Here is an 18,535-nt window from a genome sequence, read left to right as displayed (position 1 = left end):
CTTGTTGTACATATAAAAAAACAGCACACGAAAAAGAAAAAATCAATCATAAAAATGCACACGTGGCATATTAACTGCTCTATTTATCGTGTGGTACAATATTTTGTGCTTACGAAATTCTAAAAGTCGAAATCATTTCTATCCTTAGTAAAAACGCGTCGAAATAAAGTTTGAGGAATCGAAAAATTTCTATGTAAAAGACACGTGATTCGGTATACCGATTACAATCTTCTTATTATAGCCCGACAAACCGCGTTTTTAAAAGTCGTCTTTGCAACAAACTAATTAATCTTAAATCACGGTCAAAGCTAAAGGCAAATAAAAAGTCGTATTTGAACTACAAGTACGTTCGAAATATCGCGAAGTGATTTTGAAAATTAGTTCTTCGTGAGAATCCGGCGATCCTTCGTGCTACCAATCTTGCGCAACGGTCAAGAGAAAATGGTCGTCCCGTTTTTGCGAAGATATAACGACCGAGAGACCCTTTGCTAAGTATGCGAATCACTCAGCCCGAACTACTCTACAACTAGCCACTCGTTTTTATGAGATCCGCACGGAGTCGGCGGTTTCGTGAAAAAAAGTTTCTCTCACTTGGTACATACTTGTATAAATGTGCCCAATCCTTTCAAACAACAAATTGCCCGAAACAAGCTGGTCAATTTGAACGGAAAGCGCGACTTCTTCGTAAAGATAAAGTTGTACCGTTTCCACATGCAATTTCAAACGTTAATATTAAATTGTACAGAAGTTTGTAAAACGAAATTCTTCATTTCTAATAATCTCCATAACAACGATAATAATCAGTTTTTATGAAAGTGCGTAAATTTGCAAGAACCAATTCGGGCTGAAACTATAAGCAACAGTGAAACTTTGCATTTCAAAATAATACCGATAAATCTGAGTAAAGTTTGTCATTTTCAAGCGATATAAATATTCAAGAGAACTGTGACTCGCTGCAGTAATGTCGAGAGATTGAGCAAAAGAACAAATTTGCAATCATCTTTCATCGGGCAGGTAAGTGAAAAAGGTGTTTCGTTGTACACATCTTCTCTTCTTCTCTTCTTTCCACTCGCAAGAAATCCTACGATCGAAACTCAGCTGTGATCCGTGTTTATGGGGGTAATTTTTTACCGCGGAGAACGGCTCAGGTGGTCTAAAACAGGGGTACGTAGGTATAGAGCGGCTAATATAATATCCAGCAGCAGCTCCTCTCCTCGAAATCACCTCCTCAGCACGTTCCGTGACTGTTCTTTTCCTCCTCCAACAGCCAGCCACGGTCCCAAAGTTTGTCGTCTCCAAATAATTGGGCACCGGGAAGGCCGCATCAGCTAGGAGAGAACCTTTCGACTGTCCACTGCAATTACAGGCCGTAAACGAAGCCACATCCTGTGTTGGCGGAGCTAACGGCGAACTGCTTTACCTGATGCAGGGGGCAATTCTACGGTCTGCAGAAGAAGATCTTGGGCTATACGGTCGTTTCGGGGAAATAAACCGATTAAACCCTGTATAAACCACCACCGCAGACTCAGCTTGCCCGCAGAGGTGTCTTTTCTTACTTCGCGAATTGCGGTTATTGCCTGGATTTCATCTTCCCGCGGGCATCTGCTCTTTCATTTGGAACAGGGCAGTTATTGATTCGTGATTCAGTGACAATGGGATTTTTCGAGATTTTCTGAACCGTTTACCGTTAATTTGACAATCACCGTCGTTGCTGATTCGTACGTGGAAATTGTGGAAATTGTGCAAACTGCCGTATTTCACGCCCGATGATTATCGTTAATTGTTGATCTGTGCTGACGGAGAAATTACATTATAGTGACAGTGAAAAGTTAAGAGCTCGAGAGCGTTAATGAATCGTCAATTTTTCAGTGACTATGTTCGTTTTCTCTGGTCATTGACAGGATAATGTCTAAATGTGTTTTTTAAGCTAAAAATAAGTTTAAATTACCATGTAAACCACGTGTTCCTTAATTTAAGATTATGCAGAAAACTTTAATGTTTGTCGCTTTAAACTACGAGTATTACAATAACTTATACTACAGACGTGTTCGAAAAAGGAGGGCCATTTGCTAGAGAATTTAATTTACCATGCAAAACGATGGAGTTGGATTAAAACTTACAATATTCGACGACCTTTAGGGTTGGATGTTGTTAGGACGCCATTATGGAAGGAAGTGATTAAAAATCGATCGTAATTTGTTGCCAAGATTTATCAGAGATTGAGACAGTGATTTGACAATTAAACCTGCGAACTTCGCAAGTCAAAATGGGAGAGAATTTTTTAGCTAAATTTCAAGCCAAGACGATCAAAATCATTTGAGTTCAGTATGCAAATGTAACTTTGTTCCGCCCTGAAAAATACCGTGTGTATAACAACTAGAGAAATCGAACTGTCAATCAAATAATTTAGTTCTTTCTTCAGACCTGAAGAGAACATATAATATTTATCAAAGAATGATGCAACCGGCAATAACTAAATGAAGAAAATATTGAATAAATCGTTAGCAGTTTTTGAACCATTGCCTTTTGGGAGAGCTTGCACCCTGATCAGTGATACATATTAAAAGTAAATGATGCGACATTCATAAATGTTCGAGGGCTGAACCTCGGTTCAGGATTTAATTTTCTCACAAAGTGATAGCTTTGACAAGTTCAACGATCACAATGACATATTTAATAACTTATCTTGAGCTTGCATGAAAATTTTCGACAATTTTCACCATATTCTTCAAGCTAGCGAAAATTTTTCTCAAATAAAATTCCCTGTCTTTTCCCGTCAAAAACTTCAGAATTCCCTGATATTTTCCCACAAAATTTGAATAATGTTGGGTAGCTTTTCTAACCAAAAACTCCAGAAGTTGTGCACCTCGAATATATAAACGTGGGTGTAAAAACACATAGTTTTGCTTTGCTTCACGCGAATAATTAAAAATCGAACAATACCATTTCCGAAAGTTAGCTTAACTGAGTTTACGAAGCATAGCTGAAGTTTGAAAACGATTTACAAAAAAAGCACGTTTTTCCTACGATCCATCAGAATTCCCTGACTTTTCCCTCACTCTTCCCAATAGACAAAATTCCCATACTATTCCCGGGTTTTCCCGATCTGTCGCCACCCTGTTTTTCCCCAAGTGTACCTGGCTCACGATTCAAGGGTTCAACGCAAGCCTGATAAACACACACAGAGGAAAATCCAACCCGCCGCGAAATGAAACATATTCGCACACGGTCTTCCGAATGCTCATGATTTCATTAGTCGATTCGGAACCTCCGAAGCGCGTACATCATATCCTTGCGCAGCTGCTCGTTGCTCGCACACTTGCCGGTGTACATTCGCCACACATCTACTCTACGGGATAATGCATGTATAGATATATACATACATGTGTATATATATATATATATATATATATATATATATATATACTCGAGGGAGGTAATAATAATTGGCGTGCATCGCGCCGTCCGACAAGGCCGGGGCTAATATTGGATTAGTTTTTAATTCGGAACACCCCGCGCCTCCGAGTCCGCGTAACGCGTTTATTTATGTGCGTACCCACTCACGTGTGGAAGCATAGACCACTGATGTACGATCAACCATTGATTGCCGGGGCGTGTGCCGAGAGAAACTCGGCCGGGGGTGAGAGGGAGTCACGTGTTTCACACAACCCGACTCTCTATGGGGTTGATGGGCACCTCTCTACCTGTTCCGACAAAGAGAACGTGCCATTCGCCATGTGATTGACATCCGGTATCGAACGGCGTACGGATATCATTGTTTATTGTGAACAACGAAGCCTGACGCGAAAATTGCGGAATTCGCATTAAAATAAACTGGGGTTCTGGATTTATCCGCGAAATTGCAACCTTTTTTTATTTCTTTTTTTTTTATTTTTTTTTATTCACTCCAGACGCGGGTTGTCGGAAACATCTCTTGTCAATTTTGGCTTGAGATTAATACAGTTTTAGGTTGTTAATGTGAAAAATTTCCAATGTCCAACCAAAGTTTGACGAAGAAATAGTACAGCTAACCGAATATCTGGTTTTTTTTATGAATCTACCGAAAATCAGATCACAACGAAACGTTTTCACTGATGCTGTAGACATTTTCCACTTCTGACAAACGGAACGTCAGTTCGACAATGAGACATGAGCTTATGAGAATAAAAAGAAATAATTAATCTCCACGAACGCATCCATCTACAAGTAGTCGATGAATTTTCCATTTCGTTTCTCTCGGTGTGAAAACAACGTCACAAAACTTATCATCATCATTCGATTAATGCAAAATTTCACTTTAGAATCATATAGTTGCAATTTCATGAGAAGGTAATGAATTTGTATTAGTAGGGTGTTATAGATCGTACAGATTACTGCTCGGAGTCTTTATGGTAATCTACGCGTGAACCGTACCAGAAGAATACAACTCCTGTTATCGGATGCAGAATTTAACGGTAGGAGCGTTATTTTACGGAGCCAGATTTCGGTCGGAAAGGTTAGTAAACTGTTGTAATAAATAAGAGGAGTGCTCGGTACATCCGAAGCGGTTATCTAAATGAAGTATAGCCTGAAGTGCGTATTAATTCAACGTTGCATCATTGCAGAGGATATGTGCCTAGTGGAGTGTTGAGATTCGGTTGTATCTGATGCGGCGTAGTTGCAGCAGGGACCTTGGTCCGGTTTGTATGAGTGAGCTAGGCTTTCCTCTGGGGGCCGACGACTGAAATTGAAACCAACAACTTCATATAATGACACCTATTAAGAGTCGGCGTGGAAATAGACGTCCTGCGCTCAGTCGAGTGGGTCGAACAAGGCCCTAGAGGAGCCGCGCTAGCCGTGTGAAAAAACAAACTTGAAGAGAGGAGGAAGGAGAAGAAAAAAAAACTTTTTCGATTTTGTGGCGCTCAACCGCAAACGATCGGAAATAGAGAAACTGAGGAACAAGGCCTGGGCTCGGCCCAGTTTCGGCGGCCAACATCTTACGGACAGGAAACAAATAATTGTTGGTCTTAAAAGAAATCTCTCGACGCACACAGACGCGATGTATAATCATTTCTTAGAGAGCCGTTATACGTTTTCAACTTACCGTATCTTATAACGACAAATATTTTTTTAATGACACGTCCTTTCGCGAACAGTCCAGGCTGCAAGAATACTCGGCAAACTGTCATATTTTCAGTAACTTTCATCTTTGAAGGATCACAGTCGATACCGGTTCAATTGATTGTGTCGTTATTTAGAGATACTAAATTAATTTCAGTCAGGCAGTAGGAAATTTAGTCCTGGTACCGAAATTTCAGAGTTGATAACGAATTCAAACACTTACACAAAAGCAGCTTTCCTGCTATAAGTTGTACGTTAGTCTTCTGCACTCACCAACCGTTCAACTCTGTTTTAGGCGAAACAAAATGTGGCAAGAATAGCTTAGCCATGAATAGCTTAGCTTCATCCGTTACGGAACCCCATAAAGAGTCGATAATTTATCTTGCCAATTCAATTGTCCCTGGTGTGCAGGCTATATCATCATTAGTAGCAAAGAGCGCAATATATTTGCAAACAAGTAAGGTGTTAGTAAATTTTCCTTGACTCTCGGTATTCGGTTTCTCTCTGAATCACAACGTCAAGGGGGTGACCTGGTCGATTTCGACATTGAGGTATACATCTCCAAATATCAAAAGGCACTTCAACACATTTTCATTTAATACAGAAATGAAGAAATGGCATGAATTCTACGAATTTACTATTACGATTTCGTAAAATCCGTGCCATTTCTTTATTTCTACCTCAAATGAAAATGAACTGGAATATTTTCGTTCAGAATGGTGTACACAATGGGGCTGTTAAGCCTTTTTCCGCCTTTGAGATACGCGAGTTTCGATATTTATAGACGTATACGTCGAGGTCGAAATCGACCAGGACACCCCCTTAAGGTCCATTAATGCGATGCGAATGTCAGGGATTGGATACCCATACCTGCGAACTGCGGCCATACAAGCATTGTGTACATAATAGAGTGGCTCATCAGATTCTCGTTTGTGCCATTCTTAAGTTAGGCACACTTGGAGGGTCGCGAGGGGCGGCGTTTCCACTCAAATGCGAGAATGTTCAGGGTGGTCGGTAGACGTAGAGACGAAGTGAGCGACACCATGAACAAGTACCACGTGTGCAACAGCTTGTATATCTAAACGCGAATCGATTTTCATTCGTTTTATTCACTCTCACTCACAATCAGTCAGTCTCCCCAAGTCGTTCACCGTCCTCTTCTTTCGAGTATGTACCTACGTACGTATACGTATACATACAGGTACGACATAATGCCTACGCGTATGACAAATGACAAGCGACACACAAATATCCAAGCGGGTCAAAAACGAGGCAAGAGCTCTTGATCCGCGCGCCTTTTAGTCCGATTGCTTGATTTATGTATTTATACGCGAGAGCCCGTCTCATTTTCTCTGCCCGCCCCGCCATATCGCAGGTAATAATATTCGTTTCAAACTTGAACCCTCCGACGAAAAACAAGAGAGAACACGCGCCGGAATGATCGGGGGATGGAATTGTGACAGTTGGACGAACGCTGACAGTCGAGGGCTGCGAAGGGCTCACGAGTCGGAGGAAATACTTTTCAATCGCGCCCTCGCTCACCTCCCGTTTCACCTTATAATCCGAGGATTCCCATCCCCGTTCAATCTCCCCGTTATCAATGCCCTCAATCAATCCTTCACCCTGTGTGTTACTACGCGTCAAACACTTTCCCGAATTTGCGATGTCTTGCCAAAAGAACCGTGACGTCGAATCGGCTTTTGTCGAGTTTAATTCTTGCCAGGAAGCCCATTCTTCGTAACCCAGTCACGAGTTAACGAACAAGAACTTAAAAAATTTGTGCTTACTCTTCGCGATTCAATCAACCGATGTTTCGTACATACAGGAGGATGAAAAAGCGCCGGTATCACAGTGACTTGCTTGTGGAATCTGACATTATACACCTAGATGTATAAGTGATCGAATGATAACTGCCCGCGCATGACTTTGAAACTTTATAGATCATGTAATGCCTATGACCGAAGGTTCTCAAGTTCTCAATTCAATTTCAATCCCGCAATCGTGAAATATGAAAAAGCCTAAAAATGGGAACCCTGTTCGTTTGTGATGAATTATTGAAGAACAAATACATCCGTGAATCGAGTGAAAGTGAATCAGCATTCTGTCCTTCCGAAAGTCCTGTATAAAAGAGATAAAAACAACGGGCGTTGGCGATACGTCTGCTTGTTTGCCTGCCCCCTGTCGCCATGACAGCCTAAATTGACATACGATATAGTCAGGTTTAATTGGATCTAAACGGTTATGCAATTCTATAGGTATGCACACATTTTTCAGAGAGTTGTCAATGCAAATTACCCATCCTCCCGCGGTACGTCTGTCTGCGACATCGTTATATCGTATTAGCAGTCCATCTAATTTACGATTAATCGATATTCGATTATATCGATCAGTCAACCCCTTGTCTATAAATGCCTATCATCCGCTGACGTATAATAGAGATCATTGCTATCAACTAACGGCGATTTGCGGCATCCAGTTTACCGTCGTTTCGTTGGGAGTTTAGTAATTGGGGAAAATGCTTGTCGAAGTTGGATATTTTTCGTCTTCTGGAATGAATCGAATTTCTTCGAGTAAATTTGAAAACAATTCCCCGATATCCAAAGGCAATAAAAAATTTTCAGCTGAGTATAGAGCCTGATTGTTGTAGGACCTTGGAGTGATGCGCTCTTCGAAATAACGCGAACATGATAAACCAATTAAAAAACTGTACGCGCACTTGTTTCGGAGGGGGAGAAACTTATGCTTTAATCACTTACTGTTGCCGCTCTCTTTTGTTGAGCCTCCCCAGAGAAAAATCACCCCGATGGACCGAAAGCTCGCCCCACAGTTACCTCTGAAAGCCAGGCCACGTAGCACAGTGCCTTCCTTCTCTGGGCACGCGCTATATCGTATCAAACCAAGTAACCAAGTAATGCCACGTATACAGGCATAGATGTAATAGCTGCGCTCTATATCTACGGGATATAATAGAGTCCTTGGGACTTGCGGAAAATTCCCTTGGGAGTTTACTCGATGGGAAACCGTTTCATGTACACCAGACTGCTGTGCGGGGAGTTGGGGAATTGCCTTCTCGTATATATATATATATATATATATATACAGATTAACCATACTTTTGTGACGACATTTTAATACTTTATGCGATCAAACTCATTCCGACTCTCCTTGGCTAATTGCTTTCTGATTAACGGCAAGGTTTTTACCTCGTTCGATACGATGCCATGCCACTGACATAGACACGGCTTTATTTGCATGTCTACAACGTATTTGATCCCTGCTACCCAGTGAAATCACCTCGGACTCTCGTTCGATAAAACGTTGAGTACGTGACGTAAAACCTGTTACGGTTAGTTGAAAGACTTGATCGAGAAGAGGTTTTTTCCCTGGGTACCAATTGTCTTCAATATTACTGTGATTGACTCAACGATTCCACGAAAACTGGTAAAATTTTGAATTCTGTTCTTCAATTCATCACCTTTTAATTACGTTTCTTGTAAATCCGTTACTGCATTACGACGTAAGGTGGAAAATTGTGATTCACTCTTTTTTCTGTTACAGTCTGTAATGTCTCCACGTTTTATTTAACGTCTTGCGAAAAGTTTGGCAAGAAAGAAGAAACCATTTCAGATACATCGAACGATCTGGTAATCCAGAAGATCAGCGAGTGTCTCTCATCGACCAAGTTCCACTCTGTCTTGCGGTGACAGACGAAATCCCCAGACCCTACCGCTGGCCTCTCCAATCGTATCGACTCATCAGCCATCGGATGGCCGTTAAAAGCCTGCCATAGCACCGTTAATTAATTTGTTTCTAAGCAGCATGGAAATCACGTAGCTACAAAATTTATCTGCCAACGACTCAAATTCAACTACCTCTTTAAGCCTTATTAACGATGACTGCAATCGCATATCAGCATGGATTAGGTTGAGATCTCACATCGTACATGTTCACCAGTACGTGAGTTCTTTTGACTGATTGTTATTCTTATAAATAAGAAATTGATGCGAGAATGACAGCAAATGTTAATTAAGTTTTAGTTGTGGATCCATAGTTTTTTCTTTTGCCTTTTTCATTGAACACGGTGCTTAATTGTATAAGAAACGGCAACACGCGTTACTTCCATGGATCCGCGACACCAAAAAAATGCGCATGAATTTTAATACCCATATGTATAAAGGATAAGAAAGCTACGTTGAATCAAACTAATCATTGCAAATTAATGGTTTTCCAGTTAAACGCTGCCCGCTCAGCTATTATATGGAAAGCAAATGGTAAAAGCTAGCGAAGTTCACACTGTTATATAGCCGGATAAATGTGCATGTATAGGCCTGCGAATATACGTATTCAAAGTTCACTTCCAAGGAATAAAAAAGCCTGAACGCAATCGCTGTGCAGAACATTCGTGTATACGTAGCAAGTTTTCTTTTATTTATTTAATTAGTTATTAGAGGGCAGGCATGACAAGGACATGGGAAGATTAGAGACAATACACTGTGTTTCAATAGCTGTCGTTATTCTCCTGAGGATTTGAGGAACGTCTAAAACGTCCGGCTGGCGCAAAGTCAGGGGATGAAGGGAGCCCGGAATTGCCAATTACTTCACAGGGCAGCAAGTACATCTGAAAATCAATCGAAGATTAAACGAGACTGGTCGAAACGTGTCCCGAATGGAATTTCTTGACCTCGTCGTGTGCCTCCGGCTTCTCACCTGATCGGTTCCAGCAGTTCCTCGCAGAAGTATCTTCAGCTTCTGGAGTTGACAGGGTGTCGGGAGGTCAACGATCTGACTTCCGGTTGCCTCACCTCCGGCAGAAGCGGCGCCAAATTCGCTCGGAAGTCCACCGAGACCCTGAAAAGGGTGACCGCTTCGTTTACCGTTCGTCCATCCTCGACTGTACTGGAATGTCTGGGCAAGCGACAGAGCCATCATCGAGACGAAGCAGATCGCCAGGGTCATTGAGCGTGTCATCTGAAGAGACAGCGAGAAAAGCAGCGTTACGCGAGGTGTCGTTTGGCATTAATTCACTTTTGTCGAAAGTTTATTCGTGGTGTATATGCGATTAACTCGAAATCGCGGATAGCGTTGTGCGGCTTGTAACCGAGGCCGTAAACTCAGACCAATCACGGCTCACGAAATATTAGCCGATGACGTGAAATTTTATTGCCGGATAGTCTAGAAACGAAAATGTTTAACGGTCGTTGGATAGAATTGAGGCCAGAGCATAATTATCTATGTTAAGTTGCAAGACTTTTAAGCGTCACGCACCGCAGTGCAATTATGCGTGCGCGCTTCAACTTTAATTGTTCATGCTGTACACGCTCGGTGTGTTACACTTTCGCATCAGCGTATTATCGGCGATAAAATTGCGGTAATAGACTAATTCATATTCCAGCTACGGCGGCATTGTGTTTCCTGAGATTACACGGTGACGTACCGCACAATTCTGCCAACGGACTCTTAATAAGTTTTATCTGACATTATCGACCGTTACTACCGTATAACGTATAGTTTACGATCCAGACCATTATTTCCTCGTATATACATACGGATATATAAATTTAACGCCTCTTGTGCAACAATATCTCACTTTGTTCTCACAATCTTGTTCTCGCAAAACGGAGCAAAGTCTTTCTCAAATCGATTCAAAATATTAAAAACCTTATTAGACGCCATTTTCACAACGTTTGGTGAAAAGAATCTGCTCGCGTTCAACTTGCGGTATTCTTTTTCAGTACTGGCAGGTATAAGAACAAGTTATTTCAGAATTCCCATCAAACATTCCAATCCCAAAGAAATATCACCATTTCGAAGGGTAAGTATTGTAAAAAATAAAAACTGGAGTCATCAATTTTCGATACTTTCAATTCACCAGCTGCGGGTACGTTCGTGTTTTTCTTTTTTTGTTACAATACACTTCGTGTAAAATTCTTCATTATAAAAACGACATTATCGAGATGTGAGTTCCACACAACGTCTCTTACAATTATTAATTATTAAAAAGGATTCAGTTCTACAGATTCAACTTACCATTGAGTTGAAAAAAAAAAGAAAGTTTTTCAACTTGTTAGAGAAATATCAGAAAAGAGATTCAAGAAGAACAAAAAACCTATAATCGAAATGTCCATCAAGGAACCTCTGCAAAAACGTGCTTTTACCGGTACACCAAAAATCCAGAAGTCTGAGATGAGGCGAGATGATCCATGGCTGATGCCGTATCGATCATCGTCGCGAAAGTGACGGGCAAGCGAGTTTGGCCATGGTGCCGGGTTTCACAAAATTTTCCTAGCACCCCTCGCTAATTCGTGGGCACCATTAGCGTGCCGCGCGTCCCTGGTCGTTAAGATAAGAGTAAGTGCTACTAAGTGTCCTCCGGATAAGCGGGGTCCGTGTGCCGTTGCACGCGTCCCTTCGCGGTCTTCAGTCGTGAATCGAGCCGCGTCCCGTAGTCCTTGGAAGGTTGGTTTTCTCGGCTCACGATTCACGGGGGATACACAGTGCCTTCTGCTCTCTGCGTATGTAATTCGTGAGCGAAATGGCCGTCCGGTATAAGGTGGAAGATCGCAAAAGGATGGCAATATCGCCCGGGGCTCGCTAAGCTCTCGCGTTCTAACTTTTATCGCTTATATAACAGCGCCGAGTCCTGCGCGGATCACTTCGTCTGTTATCCTCAACCGACCTGATCGTAATTCACCGCTGTACGCTCTCGATGTGTATAATTGTAATTGTTTTGCGTGCAGCTATATTAGTCGTTACGCTCTTCTCCTATTTCTTGTTTCTGAGCAAATGTATTATGTTATACACCGAGCGGTATGAGGCAGTTTTTATGAATACGGAGAAACACACCGCGGGTCCGAGGGAAAAGTCATCCACTTGTACTAGTTTTTATCAGCGTTGAAAAAAGCTGATTATACATCCTGGTTGCATGGAATTGAATACTGTAATAATCTCATTTTAGAGGAATGACTCGGCTGTCTCAAGCTTCCGTTGGGCTCACTCTTATCCTTAAACTTTTCAGCTTAACAGTACGAGTATTCGTATTTTACAATGAACAGACAAAATCTGAATTCTTCAACATTTCATTGATCGAGATGTTTTCTCAATTCTGACATCACAGCCATTCCGAGGGATCTTGAAACTGAAAAACAACTGAACCTTTGTTCGTAGATCTAATTTGTTATTTTTGAATCCGAAAAATCGAGTCTTTCATTAAATAATTACAATGTAATTATCAAAATTGTATCACGACGGCCGTTTTTTCTGCCCCTGATTATCTCCTAGACACACAGTTCAAGCCTCGGAGTCAGAGAGTCGAGTATGAGAATAAGAAGACCGCGAAATCTTGGAGCCTTCTTGTTTGTTGCTTGTATAATTATTAGTTGGTTCCTTCTTTATTATATACCTAGAAAATAGTGGAATCGCGAACCGTGTGCAATTACTTGCCACGAATTTACACTAGGCTTACTAATACACCGCTACGGACTTGTTACAAGTGTTGGTGATATAATTGTGTAATTTTGACTTCGGGCAGTCATTGCCGATTTAACGGTCAGTTGGATCGTGCTAAACTAGAAAAAACGATTCCATCTGACATTCTTCTGTGAGTATCGGCCACAACAATGGGCAGACTTCCGACAATTCCGTACATTACAATTATTCAAGCTTGACCAATACGTGATCGATCGGTGCAAAATAATTATATAAGCCTTCCATTGTTCGCCTTAAATTATTTTAAATTATTTCTAATTATTCACGGTGAATATAATTTGGCGTAAATATGCTGCTCAATGTCAAGCTATGCAAATAGCAAAAAAAAAAAAAAAGACAGAACAGTAGCGAACGAAGTCATCAAAAAATCCCCAAATTCCAAATTCTCGCGTAGCTTTCGCTTCATTCGACCGAATTTTTCCGAAGTATTACGGATAAACTGAAAGGGTTATCTACGACTTACCCTTCTTTAAAGTAGACGTCGATTCACGGAAGCTGATGGTAATAAGAAATTTGTTAGCGACCGTAGGTAAGATGAATTTAGAGACCGAAATAACTACTGATGGTAAGAGAAGAAACATCCTTTTCCGCTCCGCTGACCGAGCACTCAGCTTCGGGAAATATTTCGCCTATATGAAGGCACCTTGATCAGCATTCTCGATTCCGATTCAAAATTTCGGATTGAGAAATTTAGTTCTGATCAACCAAACTGTATTAAATTTTCAGAGTATTGAATAATTGATTCGAAGTAGGAATGGTTTTTATCGAACAAGCAAAGTCGAACAATTTTTACGAGGGGAACCATTGTGATTGGAAACCTGAACCGTGCGAAACAAGAGTTTCACATTTAATGACGTTTCGAATCTCTAACAACGTGCCTCTTGACAAGCCCAGATATTTGATACTAATTACGAATGCTTCGGAATACCTTCTTTGATTATATCTAACGCCGAAATCTTCTTAAAGTATAGTTGATCGGATAAACTGGAAGATACTGACGGAAAGTCCCGAATCATTTTTTACAAGGATCACACTCCTTCAGGGATCGAATCACATAATTAATGAAAGGAAAATGATGTTCATAGTGTTGGTCGTCGAGATGTTTGCACAATTTTTTATGAAAAAAATCTTGCATTTTTCGGTAGTTCATAGAAAAAAATCTGGAGGAAGCAAAATGCCATAGTCATACGGTGTGGCTTACAGCCTGCCTGCTACAGTAATATAATCATTTAACAACTTTCAAGAAATCTGCTGCTTTACCGCAGCATGACGAATATTTAAACCCGTCGAAAAATAGTTCGGAAAAAAAAAAACTTATCCGTTTCAATTAGTATGGCGAACTGTAAGCCACACCGCATAAGTGTGACATTTTTCTTCCGCCGGATTTTTTGTCCATAAACTACCTACCGAAGGGGTGCCGTAATTGTGAAAAATCAGTCGCGACTTTCTGTGACTGTCTTCCGGTCTAAAGGATTCGATTCTGCAATTCTCTATATTTTTCAATTTTTTTTATTTCTTTTAATAATGTCACTGCTGAAATGGTTTATAGGTACAGATGTCTATTCATTATTTATGTGAGTAATTTCACATTTAAAAAATATATTGAAGTGGGATGTTGCATCGACAGATATGAAACGCGTTATCGAATGCCATAAAACTGTTCATTTCGTCGCGATCGAGGTATTTTAGTAGCACTATTTGAACGGCACTGTACGTCGATATTGTGTGTTCGATATTTCACAGATATCAGCATTTCATATAATGGTTCAACATTTTCTAATCTTGATTGCACAGTGATACCACTCTATCTGTACAATTGCAAAAAATTGAAAAAAATTGAAAAATAAACTGTCTTTCACTACATTCCTCTAATTGATTGTAATCCACTCAAAATCCGCGAAAGATCCAGGATTAGAATCTACGTACGCGTTCCTTGATATTCGTCAAATTTGATTTCATCTCCTTACTAGATTGGTGAATTGTTTTCCGTATTTTAAGCGAAAGTATAGTTATAATTAGGTCCGTATGAAACGCAAAATTCTACATTCGAAGCGAACACCTTACCTTTCTACGAAATTTCTTCCCTCAGATAAAAGCCTCCAATTTATAAATAGTCGAATTCTTTTATTTTGTCCTTGCGAGGTCGCAGTAAGCCTTGTCACTGATTCTGATGGCTTGAAACCGCGATGATAGTTGAATAATCAAATTTGAACGTAGCTACTGGCACACGGTTCACACAAGCGAATTCTCAAATGCTGTGGGTATCTCTCGCGGTTATGAGATCTGCTGTTCCAATGGATCGTGGAGGCTGCCACCGGTCTTTTATAAGAAGAGTTCTCCCCACGCTTCTACCCTCCCACGAGGAACAAGGGATGAAGGAGGAAGCTCGCATCTGCTTTACTTCTGAAAGGGTGCCGCGGTTCAAACAACTACTCTGTAGTTAGGATTATTATTGCCAGAAAGCTGTACTATAATTCACACTGCTGTGGGAGACCAAGACAAGCGATGTTCAACTACCAGTCACAATAAAGCAGGTAATCAAATTCTAATTATTATCAAGCCGTATTGTCCCGCGACGCCTCGGATGTGATAATTGCCCGTTGAGATCCTGTCTCGGGTATATTTAGTGCGGATCATTCTCCCTCGCTTGAATTAAGTCACACTGTCGGTTATGTTGGGTGTTTATGCTTAGAAACCCAATGTCAAAGGTATTCGCACAAAATAGTAAGAAAATCTTTTTTCAAATTAAGAATCAATTCTCAAAGCCAATTTCGGACGTGATCGTAACTTTTCAGCAGAGCTTTGACGGCGACGAATTAAAAACGTCACGTCTTGTAACGATTCAGTTCTTAAAAAATACCGAAGTCAAACCGAGATGTAAAAGACGAAAATACAAGGACGGCATATCCGTTTACACTTACTTTCTTTAGCCCTTTCTGAATTTTTTACTCTAGAAAAACCTTCGTAATAAGTTCATGTGAACCGGAATGAAAAATGAATCGAATAATTGGGACTTTTTTGAAGCGTCATCGCAAGGACAACACTTGTGCACCTAAGTAACTAGACAATAGTACAAGTTGTAGAAGAATAGCCGTTTCGAAGTGATTCTTTTTTGGCGTTGGATAGATAGTGCTCAGAAAAGGTTCAGAAAAAAATCAAATTTATTTGCTTGTTCGTTTATGTTTCATATAAATAGCAAACAGACAGTTATAGTTGTTTTTGATTCATCTAATAAAAAAATCCTTTATTGTTCGACTGACAATGAGAGCTGACTGAGAAAAATTATCATTCTCAATATTTGAAGATACCTGGAAAAGCTGGCATGTCGAAAAATTTGAGAAGTATAAACGCGCTGCTCTCGTTAAAAGAAGGTATTGCGAAAGCTCGTGATCTTACGTTTTGTTGAAGAATGCGATATTTCTTTTAGGAATCGCTCAAAAGTCAGCAACTCAAGTTTCTCTCTTTCTTCCAGACTTATCACACAGGCTCGATTGTTTGCATTTTCTCCGCTTTTTCCCGCATTCGTTAGATTCTTTTGACAGTACTTTTTTCCGACACTTACGTAAATCATTTTACCCTCAAACATCAATAGTTGGCACGAGCCATTGAAGTATACCATGCGTATGTATCCGTTTACATGGAGCGATACCGTTGGGATCAAGTTTGCGATTCGACGCAATGATCCACAAATGAATATAAAAAAAAAAAAAAGAAAACGGCGATGAAAAGAGCAGACTGGTTTCATTTGGATTCTGAAATTTATATACTGAAATGTATAGAGTTAGGAGTTGAAAAAAATATTCAACTTTGATTCAAGGGAAGATTTATGGCTCGGATATAATGAAGAAATTTTTTAAGAAGCTCCATAAAAGTCGCGATACGTGTAATGCATAAGCATTGATTACTTTGCGTGAAATTAACGTGTTTACATAAGTAAACCGTCGACTTTCCGTGATTAAAAGAAAACCCCGTATCATTCCATTTCACTGTATAGCGGAACACACACGTAGCACATAGTGAATAAGTGAGAAGAGTAAGAGAGGGAAGAACAAAACGTGGCAAAGTCAATTACTTCGAGTGCTGCTCGATTCAATTGAACAAACATTTTACACCAGCCCCGAAACAATAATCGTACAATTTGCAAAATAACCGAGCTGTCGATTTCATTAAGAAGATTGCGGATCTTATTTTTATACGTGATTCTACTCGGTAGGTAACAAGTTATAGTTACCGTATAAACTTGCGCAGCTAGTCGAACATGGTGTGTAAATTCTAAGCTAACTGCAGTCGAGATTTACAATTTTATTAGATTGCAATATTTATCTCAATTTATGTAACGATCACTGGTCATTATGACGAATTCATATCATCGAATCCAGGCTATGCATCTGATGACTCTGTAATTTCTCTGACGTTGCTGTAATCATGATGTACTAGCTCCACTTATGCAACAATGATAAATGAAGTGTTTTTTTTCTTCCTCGTTTTACAAAAACAATTCACAGGCATTGGAATTAATTGTATAACAGTGATCGATCAGCAGTTTATATAACGTGACGAAACATGTATAGTTATTGATTTTTCGGTATGTAAATAAATTCAGTGTTTCATCAATCACCGTTGGGAAGAAAAATCAGTGATTGGCAACGTTGTTTTTATTATTTTAAATATTCTGCAAAGAATCATTTAATTTCTAATATAACGTCTACGCAGTAATTAATATTACGCAGTTATAGACTATGTAACTTTCAGCAACTGAATACATCATTCTAATTCGTCCATATATAGTTATATAAATAAATGACAGTAAATACTTGTTTCCTAATTATATTACGTAAATCTAATCGATTTGAAAATGTAGTCAGATTAGAATCTGCATTTCACATTATTACAACCTACGTGCTTGTATAGCTAGTTGATACTCATAAAGTATTTTGCATCCTCAATTCGAACGTTGATCAAGGTTCATTTAAATATAGAGTTGAGAAAAATGAAAAATATTTTCAAATATAAGACTTTTTCTCATCAGATCACATTCTACGCATCATATAAATTCTTATATGTCACAGTCTCTTCATCAATATATTTACAATATAATTTATACAGATAGCGACACATTCGTCGTGTCTACTTGAACAATATTAATTGTGGTCTCTCAAGAAGACGAATAAGACTTCCCAAAGATTAGTCCATAACAATTACCGTGCACTAGGTCTACAAAAATTTTGACAGGAGTTCTTACCTCAAAAAGTTCATTGACTTTTCCACTATATTCAGATTAAATATTATCGCACTGTTTCCCGTCGAAATACTGCAGAGTTCATTCATCCATACATAATCGATGCCAAATACATTTTCGAAATATTATTTCAGATGGTGATATGAACATGTGAAGAGAAACTGTGAAAATAGTGATTTTTGCAGCACTTTTTATTACTTTACAATATATTTGAAATATGTAATTCAATTACTAAAATTATCGTCAAGTGTTATTAAAATTTTTTGACATTAACATTCTCTTTATTCCTATAAAATGGCTCCAATATCTTTCATGGAATTGTTCCCTATTGCATTATTCTATTCGTTGTATAGAAATTCACATAACATTTTTTACCTACATCGGATGAACACACCAAAGCCCATTAGGGCAACTGTCTTTATATTCTTCAGTCAACGCTAACGTAAGAAGACAACGAATATCAGAAGGCGTATTACAACAAATTCTTGAACCAAGTCTCATCTCGCCGTTTTCAATCGCTGCCGAATACAACCCATTATTCAGAGAGGCACAATATCCGCAGCAAGGAAAACAACACGATTCAAAATTTCCGCCACAGATGACGAAGCGGACTTACTTCGTTGTTTCCCCGCGACGCGTCGCTGCATGCGAATCCGCAGAAGGCAGAGATCCGTTTTGGCGCATGCGTGAGAGGAGCTTCTTCAGTTA

General features: G+C 39.7%; 1 protein-coding gene across 2 annotated transcripts in view; it reads right to left on the bottom strand.

The window, feature by feature from the left end:
* Positions 1-9,491: 9,491 nt before the first annotated feature.
* Crz (corazonin) overlaps positions 9,492-18,535 on the bottom strand; it is a 34,068-nt gene continuing 25,024 nt past the window's right edge. The window contains exons 1-3 of one of the 2 annotated variants that reach the window (XM_046637185.2): positions 14,653-14,870; positions 9,811-10,071; positions 9,492-9,721 (exon numbers count right to left, since the gene is read on the bottom strand). In XM_046637185.2, coding sequence (XP_046493141.1) covers positions 9,602-9,721; positions 9,811-10,071 — 381 coding nt within the window. In that variant the 5' untranslated portion in view covers positions 14,653-14,870 and the 3' untranslated portion in view covers positions 9,492-9,601. Of the gene's footprint in view, positions 9,722-9,810; positions 10,072-14,652; positions 14,871-18,535 lie in introns of those variants that run through there. The other variant, XM_046637188.1, reaches the window with a different exon arrangement.

This window comes from Neodiprion pinetum, chromosome 1 (assembly GCF_021155775.2).
Source record: "Neodiprion pinetum isolate iyNeoPine1 chromosome 1, iyNeoPine1.2, whole genome shotgun sequence".
NCBI lineage: Eukaryota > Metazoa > Arthropoda > Insecta > Hymenoptera > Diprionidae > Neodiprion > Neodiprion pinetum.
The sequence above is the reverse complement of the archived record's forward strand: the minus strand, read 5'-3'. Positions and strand labels throughout refer to the sequence as shown.